The following is a 19,418-nucleotide window of genomic DNA, read 5'->3' as shown; positions in this document are numbered from 1 at the left end:
AAGGTTGCTAAGTCAAGCACTCAGAAATTAAGAAATGCCAGAATTAAGTTTGCCCATGTACTCTTCACATGGGTACGCGTTGTGAAATGGTCGTTAATTACACCGTCATACTATTTTTTCCACAGGACTACCTCATTCAGTGCACAAGATGGACGGTGCTCACCGAATGGGTAGCTATTCAATATTTCTTTTTATCCTCATCATTCAGTGTGTGGCCCCATTCCTTACTGCACACCATACAAACCCTGCACTGAATAATGAATGAACTTCCTTGTGGGATTTTTGTATGGTGCTGTCATTGAATTTCAGTCATTTATAGGCCTTAATTGTTCCTCATATCCCTATTTATAAAATGGGGGTAACGTTGCAGCTTTCTCATATCTTGAAGGTACTATAGCTTGAAGTTTTTCTGTATTCAAAGCTATTAATTAATTGTGAGGGTTCTTTGAGAAGCCTAGAGCCTGATCCTCTTTTTTTTTTTTTTTTTTTTTTGTAGTAGGTATTATTTCAAAACACTTTATAATAGTAGTTCTAGTTGTTCTGTGAATGTTAATTATTTCTGTGAGTCAGGCACCTTCGGGTGTCCAGAAATGAGTAAAAGTCATCATGATCATCCGTAAAAAACTTGTTTCACAAAGTTCTGTGTGCTGTCAGATGTTCCAGTTCTCCAAAGTGACATTTGGTGCCATTAAACACAATCCGATGCTTCCCCTTCTCCTCGCCAAGCTGTTGCTGCCGTACTTGCACGCCTTCCGGCTGGTCCGGCAGGCACGGGCAGCTCGCTCACTGTGCAACCCTTCATCTCTAACGTGTCGTCCATCCTGTGCACTGATTGAGGCAGGGGTCTTGTTGCAGGGTGGGCAGCACCCCCACCCCTCCAAGAAAAAACCCCAACAAAAAATCCCACCCAAAAGAAACAAAATTCAACTGTGTAACTGAAGATTCCTTTACTATAAGCACACAAGGAGGCTGAAATAAGGATGCATGGGCAACCTTAATTGGACTTTTCCTTATTTGAGTGCTTGTCTTTGCAACCTTGACATTTGTTTGGTGACTTCATCTGGATGTAATTTATCTTTCTGAAAAATGTGAACCTAATAGACTTTTAACACCCCTCTGCCTCTCTTTTTCTTTCCCTCACAAAAATTGTTCTAAAAGCGGAATTCATATCTTTATATTCAAATCACAGTCACTTTCTACTGTAAATGTTAGTGATGGATATTAAAACAAGCTCGTTTTCTGTACATCATCTGGAGGGAAGTGGTGACTAATGTTACTGTCTGCAAGTTATACAGCCATCTGTTAAACTGTAAAAGAAGTTTGATTTAGGAGTAAAGCCCTCAATTCCAGACCCCAGACATGATGTTCCTGACAATTAAGACCATACTGCCCCTTCCTAGCTAGTACCTGCCTGAGATGCTTCATTCTTCTTCATACTGATTCCCCCTTAAGTGCTAGAAAGGGACTTTAGAGGGTAGGGATAAGCTTTTTTTTCTTGTTGTTCTCAGATCCTGTGCCATGTTTCACCTTAGCTCCTGTAGCACTGGATAAATGAATTGCAGGAAAAGTGGCCCCAGACCTGCAAGCTAGGGGGAAGGCTGCTTCCTTTCTCTGTGATTTGTTATCTCCTCAGTCTTGCCAATAGAAGAGGTCTTGCAAAAGACAGTTCCAAAAGAAATGTCCAAAACATGTTAAATCGTTGGAGAGTTATGTTACGAACACCTACAAACTGAGTATTTTCTAGAGAATTGAGACAGATTTCATTAGACAGTGGAAGAGCAAGTTACCCTTAGAGCCAGGGCATTTACAATTGATGAGTCTCTGAAAAAATGCTAACTTCTGAAGTGGAACAGCAAAAATTCACTTGGAGGTTGCTGTGGCACCAAGGATAGGCAAAATATCTGTTGCAGAGAACACTTGTTTTGCTTTGTTTTACTTGAGGGATGACTCAGGAGAGTGAGTTAAAAGAACTAGTGGATCTTAGGAGTACAGCACATATATAGTGGCAATTCATTTACAGGTCAAAAAGTATATAGATCTAGGGGCACAACCGTAATATTCTGCTGAGTGCTACGGGCAGTAGGTGGTTTTTGTGTAAGAAACCTGCATGTGCTTGAGAACAAGTAAAACCAAAGGTCTTTGCTGCTTCAGGTAGTGATGAGTAGAAGGATATAAAGAATAAACACGTTGTAAAAGCTGACATACATCATTGATTTACCTTATTCTGTGAACTCAGAGGTCTTAACAGTACATTCTTTGATTAAAAAAAAATTAAAAAGGAAATTATCCAGTTGAGAAAATGTGTGTGTAGAGGATGTTGGCTTATCAGTTTGAAAAGCCTTTTAAGTGGAAACTGAGCACCATCCGTGGCATCTTTGAGATGTGTCCTGAAAGTACGATCAGAGTCACTTTAAGGTTTTTTTTACTTTTTTTTTTCCAGAAATCTTTTCCTTCTGTTTTATACAAAAAATAGTTTTTCACTCTACTACCCCTCTCCTGGCCTCTGTCAGGCTGAGGGTGGCTTCTCTTTCAGTTCTTTCTGGATCCATGGCTGTAGCGATTCACAACTGGCAATGTAGCGGCTATGCAATCTTTAATTGTCAGTAATTCCTAAAAAACAACAACTGTTACCCTGTGCAAACCTTGCACAGCTGACTTTACTGCTTTATCTGTGTATTTATCTCGCAGATAAATAAATCTACCTTAGGCTTTTGATTCAGGTGGCTGCTTCAAGTTGTGCTGGAAGTGTGAAACTAGGTATTTTTTTCTATATTCTGTACAACACTTGGCACAGTTAGGTCCTCATTATGACTAGAACCTTTAGGTGTTATGGTGTTTAGGATTTTAGAAGAAAAGCTCATTCTTTCTGATAAAAATGAAGTGTGCTACCTTATTATACTCATAACACAGTTACTTTTCCTAACCATATTCGCAAGTACACTCTGTATCTTAGAAGCCCACAAGTTTGCATTGTTTTTCATAGCCACTCATTGTGAAGCAAGGTCGTTGATTTTTCTTGTTTTTTCTTTTTTTATTATTTTTTTGTGGTGTTGTGCGGATTTTTTTTGATTGTTGTTGCTTTTGAAGCCTTGACTTGACAAGTGTCTGTAATGCGCTTTGTGATAGGTCCTTGTCTCTTGATAATACTGAAAACTGAAAGCTTGTTCTGGAATTTGGTGCCTTGAATTTCCTTCCAGGATGTCCTTTTAGAAACCAAATCCAGTTAGTGTCATCATTAAGCTCATCCAAAATAAAAATTGGAATGTGAACCTATTCTATCCCTCTAAATATTAAAAAAGAAAAAGGGGGGAACATTTTGAGATTGGTGACATTTCATATTTTATACGCCTTCCGTATAATTTTCCCATGCGAAAGTTTGACACTAACACTTTTCTCAATTTTGCAGAAGCGGAGCGCTCTGAAAGGAATACGTTTGCTGAAAGGCTCTCGGCTGTGGAAGCTATTGCAAATGCAATCTCTGTCGTGTCAAGTAATGGTCCAGGAAATCGGGCAGGATCATCGAGCAGCAGAAGGTAACTGGGCTAACACTTTCTTCTTGTTTTTTGTATGCTAATTATTGTGGTCATTATGAATCTCTTATTAATTCTTTTCTCTGGTCTGGTTTAAGAATGGGCTCTAATGCTAATTTAAAGTCAGATTTTACTACTTCAAGCACCAAAGTAGAGCTCTAGTGGGTTTTTTGAAGGCTTTTCTGGTAATGGTGGGATATTTCTAAACTAATTCTGCTTTCTGGGGTTGGAGCATTGTCTCCTCATTTGTCAAGTGGAAACGCTTCTCCCCGTTGGGGAAAGGGAATTTGAGGATAAGCTCTAGTGTTTTTTACCACAGAGAATTACGTATCATGGAAATACTGTAATAGCACCCAGGTTTGTTCTTTTTAAGGGCATTTCTGAGGGAGATGGTCACTTATGTAGATAAATAATACTGAGATCAGCATAATACCAGTGGGGAAGAACTTAAGTTCATTCTTTTTATCTTAAGCAGTTGTGGTTATAGTGAGTGTCCTTTGTACCCAAATGGCTCTAAATGACAGGTTTCTGACCCTGATAGAATCCTAGTTTCTGATGATTTTTGTGTTCCATAATGGTAACTGAGTGGTGCTTACATCAAGGGAATTTAGCAGTGTCTGTACTGAGTTCTGGTGAGTTCAGAACACTGCATTAGGGCATAGTACAATTCTTTTACTTAGCTCTGCAGTCAAAGCAATTGACATGAAATGATGTCTTTATCCTTCCCAAGCTACAGTCCTCATCACCATGATCTTTTTGATATAGGAGATGATGTTAAGTGTTGAAGCTCCCTTCTCATATTCTTTAGATGTTTAGTCTTAAGAAGAAGTGCATTAGAGAACCAAACAAATTAGCTTTACGTTTGTACCATTTTGTATCACACTGGCCTCTACTTTATTCCTACCACCTTTTTGTCTAGTAAGATGATACAGAATTTCTTGAAATTGCTTGCTGGCTGTCCTCAGTGAGTTAATACTTTCATGTTAAATAGCTTTAAACAAACAACTCCTTTTAAAAGATTTTTTTTTCTAAACTCCATTGTTATTCTTTCATTATTCTCGCAGTTAGATTTTAAAAAAACCCACAACACAGCAGCAACAAGAGCAAATTCTTGCACAAGCTTAACACTGCTGGCAATGAGTTTGGGTTAAAAGGAATGTCAAATAGTGGTAATAATGCCAATCAGCTGCTGCTCTCTGCCAGAGGCAGTGCAGTGGTGACTAGGTAGGGTTGTGTTTTGGGCTCAAAGCTGTCTTTAGACGTTGCTGACTGACTCTTTCTCCAAGGCCATTACATTCTGTTGCAATGGAATATAGAAATGAAAAAATAACTTTTTGCTTATTCTTCTTTATGCTGAAGAAAAATGGAGAAAAGAATTTGGTTTTCTTTTTCAGTATGAAATTCTGCTTTAAAAATTGTAAGTGAAAATGAGATAGTATTTTTACCTTGTTTTTGTATTCAGTTTGAGATTAAGGGAAATGATGCGAAGATCCCTGAGAGCTGCAGGACTGGGCAGACATGAAGCTGGTGCTTCATCAAGTGATCACCAGGACCCAGTTTCTCCACCAATAGCTCCTCCCAGCTGGGTTCCAGATCCTCCCGCAATGGATCCGGGTAAGTTGGCTAATGTATCCCGTTAGACTGCAGAATGTAAGATTTTAATAAAGGAGCCGATGGCTTTTAAGGTGAATCACTTAGATTTCAGCAAGAGAATAAAATACCTAATGCTGTTGAGGTAGCAAGAGGTCACTGAGGTAGCTTTAAGAGTTTATTGAAGACTTACTAGGTGCTTTTAGATCCAGTTTGTGTCTTTCTAACACCGGTGAAGCGTGTTTTGTGATGTTCAGTTACGTTACTAATCTCGGAATGTGGCCGTTTGTAGGAGAGAGAACCAATTAAATGCAGAAAATCTGCGGTGTGTTAGACATTGCAGTAAGAGCATGTTGTTAGGGATGTTTTTATGTATTGATATACATCCTGCTGTTCTGTTTACTGAAAGATGGTGACATTGATTTTATCCTGGCCCCCGCTGTGGGATCTCTTACCACAGCAGCGACTGGCACCGGCCAAGGACCTAGCACCTCCACGATACCAGGTGAGGACCTACAGATTCTCTGGTTATGCTTTAGAAGGCAAATGATCTCAAAAAGCTGTCTGCTGACACAGACTTGCTGCATATGGAAATGCCTCTTCTCAGACGAAGATCGGATTGAAGGAGAATTTCACAAGTGTGCAGAAAGTAAATGAAGCACCATGGTGTGTTTTAAAAAAAATAATCAAAAATATCCTGGGGAATGACAAATATGTTAAAGTACGGTATGAAATTGGGATTAGTGTCTGTGTTTCAGGATGTAATGTGGAAGCTACATTTATAGTACTTCGGTGAAATGCTGCTGAAACTGGCAAACCACCGAATAGTGAAGCTACTGGTTGATCCCCCCCAGTGAAACATTGAATTATGTGCTTTTAATAGATGGTCATTTTTTAAGGAAAAACTGTTCCACTGAAATTTTTTTTTCTCATTGCAGGTCCTTCTACTGAACCATCTGTAGTGGAATCAAAGGATCGGAAGGCAAATGCTCATTTCATACTGAAATTACTATGCGATAGTGTTGTTTTACAACCTTATCTTCGAGAATTGCTTTCAGCTAAGTAAGGATTTCCGTATGAATTCTCACTATATTTGTAATATTTTATCACCCGAAATTTATTACATAGAAGCCTTTTTTAAAAGGTTATTTAAAAGAGCATCAGTTAAAATGCAGAGTGTTAAAATATTGGCTATATTTGTGTCCTGCCATCCCTTAAAATTAGGTCTATTTCACAGAAGTAAAACCAGTGAAAGAATGCTTATTCACTCCGCGGTTTTTCTGTTTGCGCAAGATTAACTAAGTTTTCGTGTATTTGTTTCCTACGTCTACTTTTAACAAAAAAAAAATTGTTTGTGTGTTTTTCCCCCCTAGGGATGCAAGAGGCATGACACCATTTATGTCAGCAGTTAGTGGCCGGGCTTACCCTGCTGCAATTACAATTCTAGAAACTGCACAGAAAATTGCTAAAGGTACACCAGCTTCAGTAATTATTAGCATGTGGTTTCCTTCTAAATTTTGGCATGTGTGCAGATCCATTATTAACAGCAGGGGTTTTGGTGTGAAATTACATATGCTTGAGGAACTGGTGATGGTGATAAACACCTCTCTCCAAAATACTCTGTATTGGTGCATGTTTTGGAAATCTTGCTGTCATGGAGTATCTTCCACTTTTACAGCATGTATATTAGACAGATTTCTGTGAATATTATTGCTTTTGTGTTCTTTATAGTCTTGTTAGCATTTCATTGCTTTACAGACATCAGTGGATTAAGGTACTACTTCTTCAGTAGCATCTGGAACTTCTTTCTTTTAACTGGAAAAAAAAAAATACGGTAAAGCTGTATGCTGAGCTAGATCCTGTTCCTGAAAAGACTTCTGTGCAAACCTATGTTTTGTGACACTCTTTTGATGTTGGTATTTAATTGTTAAAGAGAAATACGTGAAGTTGAATTTAAGGAGAAACTTTAGCAGATTGGAACTGTGGTGTGACAAAGTCTGTGTGTATTATGCATAAGAATATTGGTTATTTTTAAATACTTCAAAATGGTGATCCACTGAGTTGATGAGAGTATCAGTGGGTTTAAAACTAGGGAAGGGTTGGTAGTTGTGTTTTTCAGTCAGGAATTTGCAGCAGGTTCTATAAGAAATACCTCTAATGTGACAAGCAGAAAGCTTTCTTCAAAAAACCGTGATAGAGACTTCATTCAAACTTGTAATGCTGTTTAGTATTTTGTAATGGCAAGCATCTGTTAAGTATGGATTCTCTTGGTGCGGGTTTTTTATTTTGGGAGCAACTGTTTATAACACTGGTCTTCTATTTTCTTTTAGCTGAAGCAACTTCCAGTGAAAAAGAAGACGATGTGTTTATGGGAATGGTTTGTCCTACTGGTACGAATCCAGATGACTCTCCATTGTATGTTTTGTGCTGTAATGATACATGCAGTTTTACATGGACTGGTGCAGAACATATTAACCAAGTAAGGCTTCTGCTATTTTTATTCTTGAGTAAATAAGAATATGTTTCAACCATATAGTGTGTTAGTCTACTAATCGAATTTTTTAAATTATTAAAGTTGCATTGTTTTAGTTACTGCAGCTTTTAAGTCTAGTATAGTTATTGCCTCCCCTGATTGCTTTGTACTCTCAAAGCTGGCTTGTCAGTCAGAATATAGCTGTTTATGGGTGTGGTGTTTCCCTCTGGCTAGCTTTGGCAAAAATTTTTGTGGAAACAGCTCTTTGAAAACACTGAATATTCTAACTAACCGCAAAGTTTTGCTTTCTGGAACTTACTTAAAATTAAGTGAAGGCATCATTTTGAAGAAGTGCAATTGTATTGTAACCTGAAATGCTGCAAGATTGCAAGAGCTATAGGGAGAAAACTATGTGTAATCTTCTTGGTAAATTGACTTTTTAGGATATATTTGAATGCCGAACATGTGGCCTACTGGAATCTCTTTGCTGTTGCACAGAATGTGCAAGGGTCTGTCACAAAGGACATGACTGCAAGTATGTATCATGTTCTATTTCTTATAATGAAATCAATATTTAGTGCTGTCACTTGTTTACTGCTAGTTAATAGGTTTTTTCCCTTGGTTGAAGTGTTCATATTAGATAAGGTTAATATTATTTAACATACCTTCTTTTCCTTCTGCTCTGTAAGATTTCTTTTATGGATCAGAATTGAGACAGTAACCTGAAGCAGTCCTGTAGAATTTAGAGTAAATGAGTAATTCTAACACCCTCAAACGGCATAATATTCTGTGAATAATATATCTGAATAATACCATGTTTTCATTTTGGGTGCCTCCAGGAGTTCTCTGAAGCCAGTGAATCCTGATTGACAGGTCATTCTTGTATACTTTCAGAAAGAAGCATAGCATATAAATCTCTAAGACCAACTATAATAAAGGAAAAGTTGAGCAAGCAGTCAGATGAACAGTCAAGAAGTCTCTGATCAACCTGGTCAGAGGTTTGAAGCTGCAGATGTTTTGTGCCACTGTTACAGGGTGTAAATGTTATAGCATTAATGTCCTAGCTATAATAAGCTAACAGAAGCAATTATGAAGAAAGTCTCAGCATTGTAACAATTACTGAGGTTTTACTGCAGATTTCCAGCTTAACTTTCTTGGCGAAGGCTATTTTGGGGAAGAATGTATGGGTGAGTTTTACTAAGGTACTATGAAAAGCTGTCATGAAATTGCCCTCTTAAAATGAGTGTAGGAAACAAGAACAGCAAATGTCAAGTGCCAGCACATATAAACTCTGCATTTCTCTTCTAAGCTAAGTTTCGGCATGTTGCTATATAATAAGGAGCTCTACCAGGAATCTTAATGTGTACACTAACACCCTCAGCCTGCGTAGGAAATATTTGCTATACTACTGACCAGTGTTGCAGCTCACCTTTTCTGTTTCTTATAGGCTCAAACGAACGTCTCCAACAGCCTATTGTGATTGCTGGGAGAAGTGCAAGTGTAAAACACTAATTGCTGGACAAAAGTCTGCTCGCCTTGATCTGCTTTACCGCCTGCTTACCACCACAAACCTTGTCACCATGCCAAATAGCAGGCAAGTTCATATTTGCAATGACTAGGGCAGAATAATTTTTATTCTTTTTAAATATGTGGTGTGTCACATCTCCCTTAATCAATTTTTCATTACAGGGGAGAGCATCTGCTGCTCTTTTTAGTACAGACAGTTGCCAGGCAAACTGTGGAACACTGCCAATACAGACCACCTAGAATTAGGGAAGATCGTAATCGTAAAACTGCAAATCCTGAAGGTAAGGATTTTTTTCAGAGAAATAAATATCAAATTTTATGTTTGGTACCTCTTTCTTATGTTGCTTTTTTTGATCTCTTTAGATTCTGATATGCCTGATCATGATTTAGAACCTCCTCGTTTTGCCCAGCTTGCTTTGGAACGTGTCTTGCAAGACTGGAATGCACTGAAATCCATGATCATGTTTGGCTCCCAGGAAAATAAAGACCCGTGTGTATTTATGCATAGTTACCAATGTAAAGCTTGATCTGGTGTTTGAGACCTGCTGACTTATATAAAACACATTTCCTTTCTCTTTGTTTTTTCCAAGTCTTAGTGCAAGCAGGAGGATAGGCCATCTTCTGCCTGAAGAACAAGTTTACCTTAATCAGCAAAGTGGAACTATTCGCTTGGACTGTTTTACACACTGCCTTATTGTCAAGTGCACAGCAGACATTTTGGTGAGCACTCAAATCCATGTTTTACATAGATTATCTGAGTAATGTGATACTGTGCTTTGTCCTAGTCTCACTTGGAGACTAATTTGAAAATACTCATGTTTTGGTGAATTTACAGTGCCAAAACCTAGCTTAAATATATACATATAGCTGTGGACTCCTTTGAATCTTAATCTGTCTTGTTTAATGCTTCTAAATTGCACACCATTATTGGGTTATAACAACCTGTTTCTACAGCTCTTAGATACTTTGCTGGGTACCCTGGTAAAGGAATTACAAAACAAGTACGCACCAGGACGCAGAGAAGAAGCTATTGCTGTTACAATGAGATTTCTGCGTTCTGTGGCAAGAGTGTTTGTCATTCTTAGTGTGGAAATGGCTTCCTCCAAAAAGAAAAAGTAAGTGATGGGGATTGTGTGTTGGATGTGATGGGTTTGGGGTTTTTTACTTTAAATATTTATTCTTTTACTTAAACAAATTGATACAAGTCAACAATAGACAGAAGCGTTTGAATTAATTTGCGGTCTGTAGGCAGCATCGTGTGGAAAGGTGCAAACCTCAGGATTGCACAATAGCTGCTAGTATATCACATGACTTGTTAATATAACACTTGTTAAACTCTCATGTTCATACTGAACCTTTCTATTCTGTTTTTGTAAGTACACTTAGCATGTTAAAATTACAGTCTTTGTCAGTAAAAGATTTATCTATCCAGCCTTAGTCTCAAATTACTGAATGATAAATGGTTTTAACAGATTGAATAGCTGTGCATATCGTTACTATACACACGCAGATGTATTATTCTATTAATGCTAATTGTCTTTACTTTTTAAAAAAGAAAAAAAGATATCACCATAAAGGTATTTTTGAAAAAAAAAATGTATTTGACCTTTATTTTTACCTTTTTTTTTTTTTTTCCTTCACCCTAGCAATTTTATTCCACAGCCCATTGGAAAATGTAAACGTGTATTCCAGGCATTATTGCCCTATGCTGTTGAAGAGTTGTGCAATGTAGCAGAATCTCTAATTATACCAGTCAGGATGGGAATTGCACGTCCTACAGCACCCTTTACTCTTGCTAGCACTAGTATAGATGCCATGCAGGGAAGTGAAGAGCTGTTTTCTGTGGAGCCTCTGCCACCCAGACCGTCATCTGACCAGTCTAGCAGGTAAAAAAATTTGCTAAAGCTCAGCATTCATTCTTTTCAAAGACTTGATTAAGGTGACTTTAGTTTGGAATTTTATTAGCTTTTCATTAACAGAAGTATGCTGAAGCTTATTCTGGCCAAGCACTGTGGAAGTAGTTGCCTACTGACAGAATTCTGTAGTGATTTATGTTCATGGTGGCATCCAGAGGTACAAATCTACTTTTTTTGTTTGTTTGTTTGTTTTTAAAAGTTCCAGTCAATCTCAGTCATCCTACATCATAAGGAATCCTCAGCAAAGACGAATCAGCCAGTCACAACCAGTTCGTGGCAGGGATGAAGAACAAGATGATATTGTTTCAGCAGATGTGGAAGAGGTTAGTTTTCTTTTTTCTGCCTTTTTTCTTCTCGGTATGGCACCTAATGCATAAGCACATGCTTTAGCATCTGAACCAGAAATCTGTGCACCTCGACCTGCCATTTGCAGATGTTGCGAAGTACTTTGTGGAGCCCTACTGTGTCACAAGCATTTTATTTTAACAAAGCTTTGTAATCATTCCTTTGTATTCAGCAATATTTAGTCATTTCAGAGTATACCGAGTGCCTTGCGTTTGACAGAACTACAGTATGATTTAAAATACTAATTAATGTGCTATTTCCTTTATATATAAACTTATGCTCTATTATAGCTGCCTGTTAAAAAAGGTTTTAAGTCTTTCAGTACATGGTTGCTATTACTTAGGCTCTATAAGACAGCTTTTACCAGGACTATAGATCTTCACTATTTAGAAATTGTAGGTTTTATAGTCAATTTTACCCTTTTAGCATTAAAATTTAATGTCCAAGGCTGTTTGATTTATGGGCTTGACTTTTTTTTTTTTTTCCTCAACACTGTGGACTGTACAACCATGTACAACTACTGTGGCTGTAGGTTCATTTTCTGTACACATGAATTTAATTGTGACGTTGCCTTTCTTGGATGCATTTTCTTGTTTCTTAGTTTGTAAATCAAATCTTGCACTGAGTTTTTGGAAATACATAGATTATCTCTGATTTGGAAGGTATTCTAGCATAAAATTGCAATGCTGTTTTCAGGTCGAGGTGGTTGAAGGGGTGGCTGGTGAAGAAGACCATCATGATGAACAGGAAGAACATGGTGAAGAAAATGCTGAAGCAGAAGGACAGCATGACGAGCATGATGAAGATGGTACGTATGATGTACATCACGCACATTACTGCTTGGATGAGCAAACTGCATCAAAAGGCATCTTTGGAGTCACCAATGATTTGGGAGACTTGCGTGAGCAGAGAGAATCCAAGGTTTTCAGACTATGCATCTTGCAAAAAGAGATGAGTAAAATTATAGGTAACTCGTAATAGGCAGGTACATCAAGATTTTTGGTTTTCCCCTTCTGCAAAAGGAGAAAATATTAAGGTACCAAAGGATTTAAAAAAAACCCCAAATGTTATTATATGCTTGATTAACAATATCTGTTTTGCCTTTTATATTTGCTCCTGTAATATATTTGTGACGTAAACTAATTGAAGGGCTAGAAAAATAGCCTGGCTCGTGTATGGCTAATGATAGAATAGTGGTTATAGTAGATGTGTTCTCAAAAGGGATCTGAATCATGGTGAGCTAGTTTTCCGACCAATTGCAGAATATTAAATTGCGTCTCAATATTTTGTAGACAAATCTAATCCATTATGTATGAAAATTCTTGCTATTAATATGACTTGACTTGTATTATCTTGAGATTAGGTGGCCCAAAGCTATGATAAAAAAAAAAGAAAAAAAACATCATGTCTTTCTGATGGAGTCTCATGTTTCCAGTCAACCAATTTACAGTACAGGAAATCTGTTTATTCACTTGCTGAGTTCAGAACATCTAATTCTGAAAACTTTAACTGGAACAGAACCTATATTTTTAAATCAGATTTTTTTAAAGTTTTTAGGTATTCCTTAGATGTTTGTTTGAGATGGCATATGGTTAATTGTCCTCATACATGTGCGTGGAGAGCTGTGGAGTCTTTTTGCTTGAGTGACTAATTCTGAATCCTTACAGTCTTAATTTTCAGTGCGTGTGTTGAATGTGTACGTGCAGGATGGAGTTGAGAGGGTCAGGGATTGCCAATTGCTGGAAAATAAGAAAAGATGCTCCAAGTACTGCTGTGTGTTTGCACTGCTTTTATGACCTCTCCCTGCATATCCATTAATTTCTGCTGTAGGAATAGCCTCTGGGTTTTGTTTAATGTGTCTTACATGAGTTGCCACAGTCATTCTATTTTTTTTTTTCCTTTTTCCACACATGAGATATTTTGTATATTGTTTTTATAGGCAGTGATATGGAGTTGGATTTGCTAGCTGCTGCTGAAACAGAAAGTGACAGTGAGAGTAACCACAGTAATCAGGACAATGCTAGTGGGCGCAGAAGTGTTGTCACTGCAGCTACTGCTGGGTCAGAAGCAGGTACGCCACATCATCTAATCTAGCTGTTTAAATTTAGATATTAGGATTAAGCCGTACAGGAATAAGAAATGTGTTAGTGATTCAATATGGCTTTAATGAGGGCAGAACTGGCTTCACCGAAAAAATATTATTCTTTGCCTTTGGATCTGGACTGCATCCAGCACTCCAGAGGTACACTAGGGAAATTACTTATTTCACAACTGGACAGAGCAACAATTACCTGGTTACAACATTTTAACAAATACCTTTCCCTTGTAAACTTATTTTCCCTTTCTTTATTTTTTTTCTTTTCACGCAGCTTCTTCCCTCCCACCTCCACCCTCCCCATGTTCCCTGTTTTTCATTTGCTTTCCCTTTGCCTGCAATTTGTAAGGTCCTATGCAGAGTTTTTGGACAAGGAGATGCACTAAGATGTGGCCTATCTTTTTTGCCCTTATGGAGCTTCTGCATGTGATAGCCTTGCACTCTTGTGATGTGAAATGAAATGTTTTCACTCGTTTTTAGTGTAGAAGTCAGACATGGCTTAAAATGAAACACAAAAGCTGACCGGTCATTTTAAGGCTTTCTGAAAGCAACTGCTCTAGTGTCCAGTTCAGAAGCATAATTTTTAGAATTCTTTGGCTGAGGGCAGAATCAGTGAAGAAATTTTTTTTAATCTTTTGAAATGTAAGTAATCTTGCTGCTTTTTCATGAAACCTATGAAAAAGTAGCAGTGTGTTATAAGGATTATTTATTATAGATTTTCAGTAGTAGTGCTTGAACCTTTTTAGTATCTGTAATTTCTTATGGAAAAAGTTTACAATGCTGGCATGATACATGTATGCATGTGCAGGTGTGCAGTTGTCAGTTACTGTTTATTGCTTGTTTTCCTCAACAGGAGCTAGCAGTGTTCCAGCATTTTTTTCTGAAGATGACTCTCAATCGAACGATTCCAGTGACTCTGATAGCAGCAGCAGTCAGAGCGATGACATAGAGCAAGAGACCTTCATGCTTGATGAGCCTCTGGAACGAACCACAAATAGCTCACACGCCAATGGTGCTGCCCAGGCTCCCCGGTCCATGCAGTGGGCTGTACGTAACACCCAAAACCAGAGGACGGCTAGCACTGCTCCCTCTAGTACATCCGCCCCAGCAGGCAAGTCTGAGTAAAATGCATATGTGAATGTCAGTTAACTCTTGCTTTGTCTCGTCCTATGGTTTTATTTGTTCTCTTAAGGATAAAATCTTATCCTTAAAGTCTCTCTCTGATTCTCCCATTACCCTCTCCTGGGAGGGTAGTGGGGGGATCACAGAAAGCATCTGTCAAAGTTTAGTGGCTGGCCCAGCCTTAAACTTTGAGACTGTCTTAGAAGAACAGTGCTGACCTATCTTGACTGTTCAGTTCTGGATTTGAATTTAAAAAAAAAAAAAAAAAAGAAAAAAAAGAAAGGATCTGTTGTAGTTCCTAAGGAGATATGGGTATGCTTACTGGAGCTAGTGATTTTTTGCTAGTTACAATTGTGATGTCAGTAATATTTACATGCCTGTTTCTAGAAATCTTCATGGTACTAGTCAATGCAGAAACTACATAGCAAAGGTTAAATAAATTAATCAATGTCATTCCTTCTTCTGTGTTTAGCCAGTTCATCAGGCTTGATTTACATTGATCCATCCAACCTACGTCGGAGCGGTACCATCAGTACAAGTGCTGCAGCAGCAGCTGCTGCACTCGAAGCCAGCAATGCAAGCAGCTATTTAACATCTGCAAGCAGTTTAGCAAGAGCATACAGTATTGTGATACGGCAGATATCTGATCTAATGGGTCTGATTCCCAAGTACAATCATTTAGTCTACTCTCAGATCCCAGCTGCAGTGAAGCTAACTTACCAAGATGCAGTTAACTTGCAGGTAAGAACATCCAAATATCTGTAGAGAAACATAATATCAATGCAGTTGTTTTCTTGAGGTAAAATCATAAAATTGCTGAGGTTGAAAGTGACCTCTGAAGATCACCTAGACCAAATTCCTGGCAACGTCAACAGGAGAAGAATGCTGAGGGCTGTGTCCAGTTAGGTTTTGAGTATCTCCAAGGATGGAGACTCCACAACTGCTTTGAGAAACCTGTTAATTGTTAGACAACTTTTATAGTAAAAAAGTTGTTTCTTGAGTTCAGATGGACTTTCCATGTATTTCAATCTGTGCTTGTTGTCTCTTGTCCATTCACCAGGTATCACTGAGAAGACTCTGGCTCTGTATACTTTATACCTTTTTATCAGATATATAAACACACTGATAAGATCCTCTTGAGTTTGTTTCTTGAATCTAAACTGTCTCAGCTCTCTAAGGCTCTTCTCATATGAGAAAGAATATAAGCTGAAAAGCTGTAGCTTTATTTTGCCAGATAAGTGCACAGGATTGCTGTCCAGCTGAGGTAGCAAGAGGTTTTTATTAGCATGTGAAAGCTTGATGGTGCAGGTTTCATTTGAATACAGAAATGCGGTTGAGACAGCATTTTGTTAATTTGGTAGATACAAGAACATTTGAAGTGTGAGTGATGATTGTGAAGAACAGAATGTAGACAAATGAAAAAAGTGGACTCATGTTGGATTAAAAAACAGACAAACCACAGGTCAATGGAGTCTAGCAAATGGCAAGATGAGCAGGTCTCAGAGCCAGTCTTGGGAACAGGTGAAGAACACGTGAAGCAAAGTCTCTGTGCAGGTCTTAACTTTGTCATCTTCCCTGACTTAAGTTGCAAGGGGTAAGGAATGATGAAAGACCTGGCTGGTGAGTGCCATAGCAAGATGAGTGCTGTTAAAGCTACTAGCAAGGCAGGAATTAGGCCTAAATCCCTGAGATTTACACACCTGGGAAATGCTTGGGTGGTCATAAGGTAAGGAGGAGAAGAAATGCCCAAAAGGGAGAGAATGGTGAGAAGGCTTTACATACACCAAGATATTCAGTGATAAGAGCTGCATACCACTGCAGTAAATCAGTGCTCTCAATAGAGCTTTTAGAAACTGCTCATGGGTCATTCCTGAATGTGATTTTACAGCCTCTTTGCTTGTAGGGAATCAGGGGTGACTGTAAAAGCCACGGTGGCGGCTTATGTTGAGATTGCATTCTCGTCATCTAGTTCTCTTGTTCGCAAAACTCATTAAACCTCATTGCCTGCAGAATTATGTGGAAGAAAAGCTTATTCCTACTTGGAACTGGATGGTTAGTATCATGGACTCTACTGAAGCTCAGCTGCGTTACGGTTCTGCATTAGCATCTGCTGGTGATCCTGGGCATCCAAATCATCCTCTCCATGCTTCTCAGAACTCAGCCAGAAGGGAAAGAATGACAGCTCGTGAGGAAGCCAGCTTAAGAACGCTTGAGGGAAGAAGGTATCAAAATAGTTCAGTTGCTGCATGCAATACAAATTACCAGTTTTACAGTCATATTGTTCACTGACATTTTAGAGATCTGATTTTGTTATGTAGCAGTGTACTTACTGGTGTGATTTAACTTGGCTTCCCGTGTTGTTGCCACTGTTTAGATTGTTCTGACATACGAGGTTCATCCTGAGTATTACCTGTTTATAATACACTGCACCTGAGCTGCATGTAGTAGAACATAAAACTGTGGTTGTTACTCTTATTGCTGAACTGTTTTTGTGTTGTGGGGTTTTTTTGTGTGTTTTGCATCTATGTTTTAAATACAGAGACTGATACGTAAAGAATACATTCTACTATGGTGCCTAATCTGTCTGTATTTAATCTTTTTTTTTTTCACTAGACGTGCTACTTTACTGAGTGCCCGCCAGGGAATGATGTCAGCACGTGGCGATTTCCTGAACTACGCACTGTCTTTGATGCGTTCTCACAATGATGAGCACTCAGATGTTCTTCCTGTTCTAGATGTCTGTTCACTGAAACACGTAGCATATGTTTTTCAAGCCCTCATTTATTGGATTAAGGCAATGAATCAACAGACAACGTTGGATACACCTCAGCTGGAACGGAAGAGGTATCAAGGCTGACTCATAGAAACAAAAACTTTTGCAGAAGTGGAGTATAGCCTTTCGTTTTGATTATTGACATTGTTACTCAGCAACTTGTAGAAATATATACAGATAGCTGTATCTGTGTAGCAACATGCATATTTATAAAAAAAATATATATAGATATATAAGGTACATATGTTTGATTGGTAAGCCTGTTGCACTACTGTATTCAAATCTTTTATTCTGATTGCTGTAAAAAAATTTCTTACCACTGAAACTTGACTCTGATTTTTAATTCTATGGCAGTGCCTCTAAAAGATGTACTGAGGATGATTTCTTAGCTGAAAAATGCAATCTCTCCCTCATGTTTAACATGATAAGTTACTTAAGAGTTATGTCAAACATGTTAAAAATCACATGGGAGAAAATGTTGAAGTCTGGTATGATGGGCTTCATAGTTCTGTTTCAGTTTTGGATACTTGAGACTTACCTGACAAATGAGGTGATTCTGCCCATCTTCTCTGGTGAGACCTCACTTGGTGTCCTGTGGAGCCCTCAATACAAGAGAGACTTGTTGGAGCAGGTCCAGAGGAGGGCCACAAAAATGGTCAAAGGGCTGGAGCACCTCTGCTGTGAGGACAGGCTGAGGGAGTTGGAGTCAAACTTGACGGGTGGCAAAATGCCTGCAAGGGTAACTGCGAGTAATGTAGTGAGCGAGTATGTAATGAGGAGTACTCTACAGTACTTAGATTTTAGAGTGAATTCGTTCTTGTTGTGTATAGCTCTCAGCACACTTGAGTGCTGTAGATAGAAATGTTTTGACTAACGTTTTGTTCAAGGGGATTGACTTTCTCTTTTTTCTTTAAGAACACGGGAACTTTTGGAACTGGGTCTTGACAATGAAGATTCAGAACATGAAAATGATGATGACACCAATCAAAGTTAGTATAAAGAAACACTTCTATTGTATGCCAAAGCGTGACACTTCATTAGTGTTTTTCTCACCTTATAGCTCTCTGAGACAGAATAAGTTTTGCTGCTTGTATATGTTACATTACAGTTGGGGTTTAGTAAGGTTTTTCTTTCCGTTGTTACTTTACCAATTTTCTTGTGCCACTGCCCGTTCTCATTTCAGGGCCCTCTTTTTTGCCTCCTTTCTCTCTAAACTGCAGAACTTGTGCCTTAACTTACCATTTTACACAATGACAGAATTTAAAATTTGAATTAGAGTTCAACTAATTCTTTTAGTCTGAACAAACTGCTGCCGAAAATGGTAGAATGTATACTCTATACTAAGTACATGTAATGTAGGAGTGCATGTTCAGAAAACTTTGTTACAGTAAAAAGAATAAAATTGGTGACTAAGCAACTTAATAAAAATACAGGATTTGTGGAAGCGTCCTGTAGAAGTAGTAAACTTGCAGAGATGCTCCTCCAGTCAGATAGCTAAGAGGGAAGCATATTAATTTTTGGTATTTAGAATCATTTGCCCTTGTAACTGAAAATTCAACTGGAGTTTTCTCTGATACGTAGGTGCTGCTCTCAATGACAAAGACGATGATTCCCTCCCAGCAGAGACTGGCCAAAACCATCCGTTTTTCAGACGATCGGACTCCATGACGTTCCTCGGCTGCATTCCCCCCAATCCTTTTGAGGTTCCTCTGGCAGAGGCCATCCCGCTGGCAGACCAGCCTCATCTACTACAGGTGACATCAGAGATGGTGTTCTAGAAGAAAACTGCAGTCTGCTTTCTCATTTCTAACTGAAGTATATTATTTACCCAGAATGCTTTTGTTAATTTTCAGCCAAACGCTCGGAAAGAAGATCTGTTTGGCCGACCGAGTCAGGGTCTGTATTCATCTTCTGCCAACAGCGGGAAATGCTTGATGGAAGTTACAGTGGATAGAAACTGCCTTGAGGTAGATTTAAAGGTTTTTTTTGTTTAAACTAGTGCCTATGTTAATAATACATACAATTTATATATTATATATATAGTATA

At 38.4% G+C, this 19,418-nt stretch overlaps 1 protein-coding gene across 1 annotated transcript in view; it reads left to right on the top strand.

Moving 5' to 3' along the window:
* The window catches only part of UBR5 (ubiquitin protein ligase E3 component n-recognin 5), a gene marked incomplete at its 3' end in the record, with an annotated part of 54,805 nt that extends 35,467 nt beyond the window's left edge, over positions 1 to 19,338 (top strand). Inside the window, exons 21-44 of the mRNA XM_009879184.1 lie at positions 126 to 170; positions 3,407 to 3,533; positions 4,993 to 5,144; positions 5,530 to 5,625; positions 6,059 to 6,182; positions 6,494 to 6,591; positions 7,451 to 7,599; positions 8,037 to 8,128; positions 9,041 to 9,187; positions 9,283 to 9,401; positions 9,484 to 9,610; positions 9,711 to 9,840; positions 10,075 to 10,235; positions 10,767 to 11,006; positions 11,236 to 11,359; positions 12,078 to 12,189; positions 13,321 to 13,452; positions 14,330 to 14,587; positions 15,071 to 15,339; positions 16,609 to 16,820; positions 17,212 to 17,442; positions 18,287 to 18,360; positions 18,953 to 19,125; positions 19,225 to 19,338. Coding sequence (XP_009877486.1) covers positions 126 to 170; positions 3,407 to 3,533; positions 4,993 to 5,144; positions 5,530 to 5,625; positions 6,059 to 6,182; positions 6,494 to 6,591; positions 7,451 to 7,599; positions 8,037 to 8,128; positions 9,041 to 9,187; positions 9,283 to 9,401; positions 9,484 to 9,610; positions 9,711 to 9,840; positions 10,075 to 10,235; positions 10,767 to 11,006; positions 11,236 to 11,359; positions 12,078 to 12,189; positions 13,321 to 13,452; positions 14,330 to 14,587; positions 15,071 to 15,339; positions 16,609 to 16,820; positions 17,212 to 17,442; positions 18,287 to 18,360; positions 18,953 to 19,125; positions 19,225 to 19,338 — 3,506 coding nt within the window. The remainder of the gene's footprint in view (positions 1 to 125; positions 171 to 3,406; positions 3,534 to 4,992; positions 5,145 to 5,529; positions 5,626 to 6,058; positions 6,183 to 6,493; positions 6,592 to 7,450; positions 7,600 to 8,036; positions 8,129 to 9,040; positions 9,188 to 9,282; positions 9,402 to 9,483; positions 9,611 to 9,710; positions 9,841 to 10,074; positions 10,236 to 10,766; positions 11,007 to 11,235; positions 11,360 to 12,077; positions 12,190 to 13,320; positions 13,453 to 14,329; positions 14,588 to 15,070; positions 15,340 to 16,608; positions 16,821 to 17,211; positions 17,443 to 18,286; positions 18,361 to 18,952; positions 19,126 to 19,224) is intronic.
* Positions 19,339 to 19,418: the final 80 nt, after the last annotated feature.

This window comes from Apaloderma vittatum, unplaced genomic scaffold, assembly GCF_000703405.1.
Source record: "Apaloderma vittatum isolate BGI_N311 unplaced genomic scaffold, ASM70340v1 scaffold33281, whole genome shotgun sequence".
NCBI classification, from domain to species: Eukaryota; Metazoa; Chordata; class Aves; order Trogoniformes; family Trogonidae; genus Apaloderma; species Apaloderma vittatum.
This window is presented reverse-complemented; position numbering and strand designations above follow the sequence as displayed.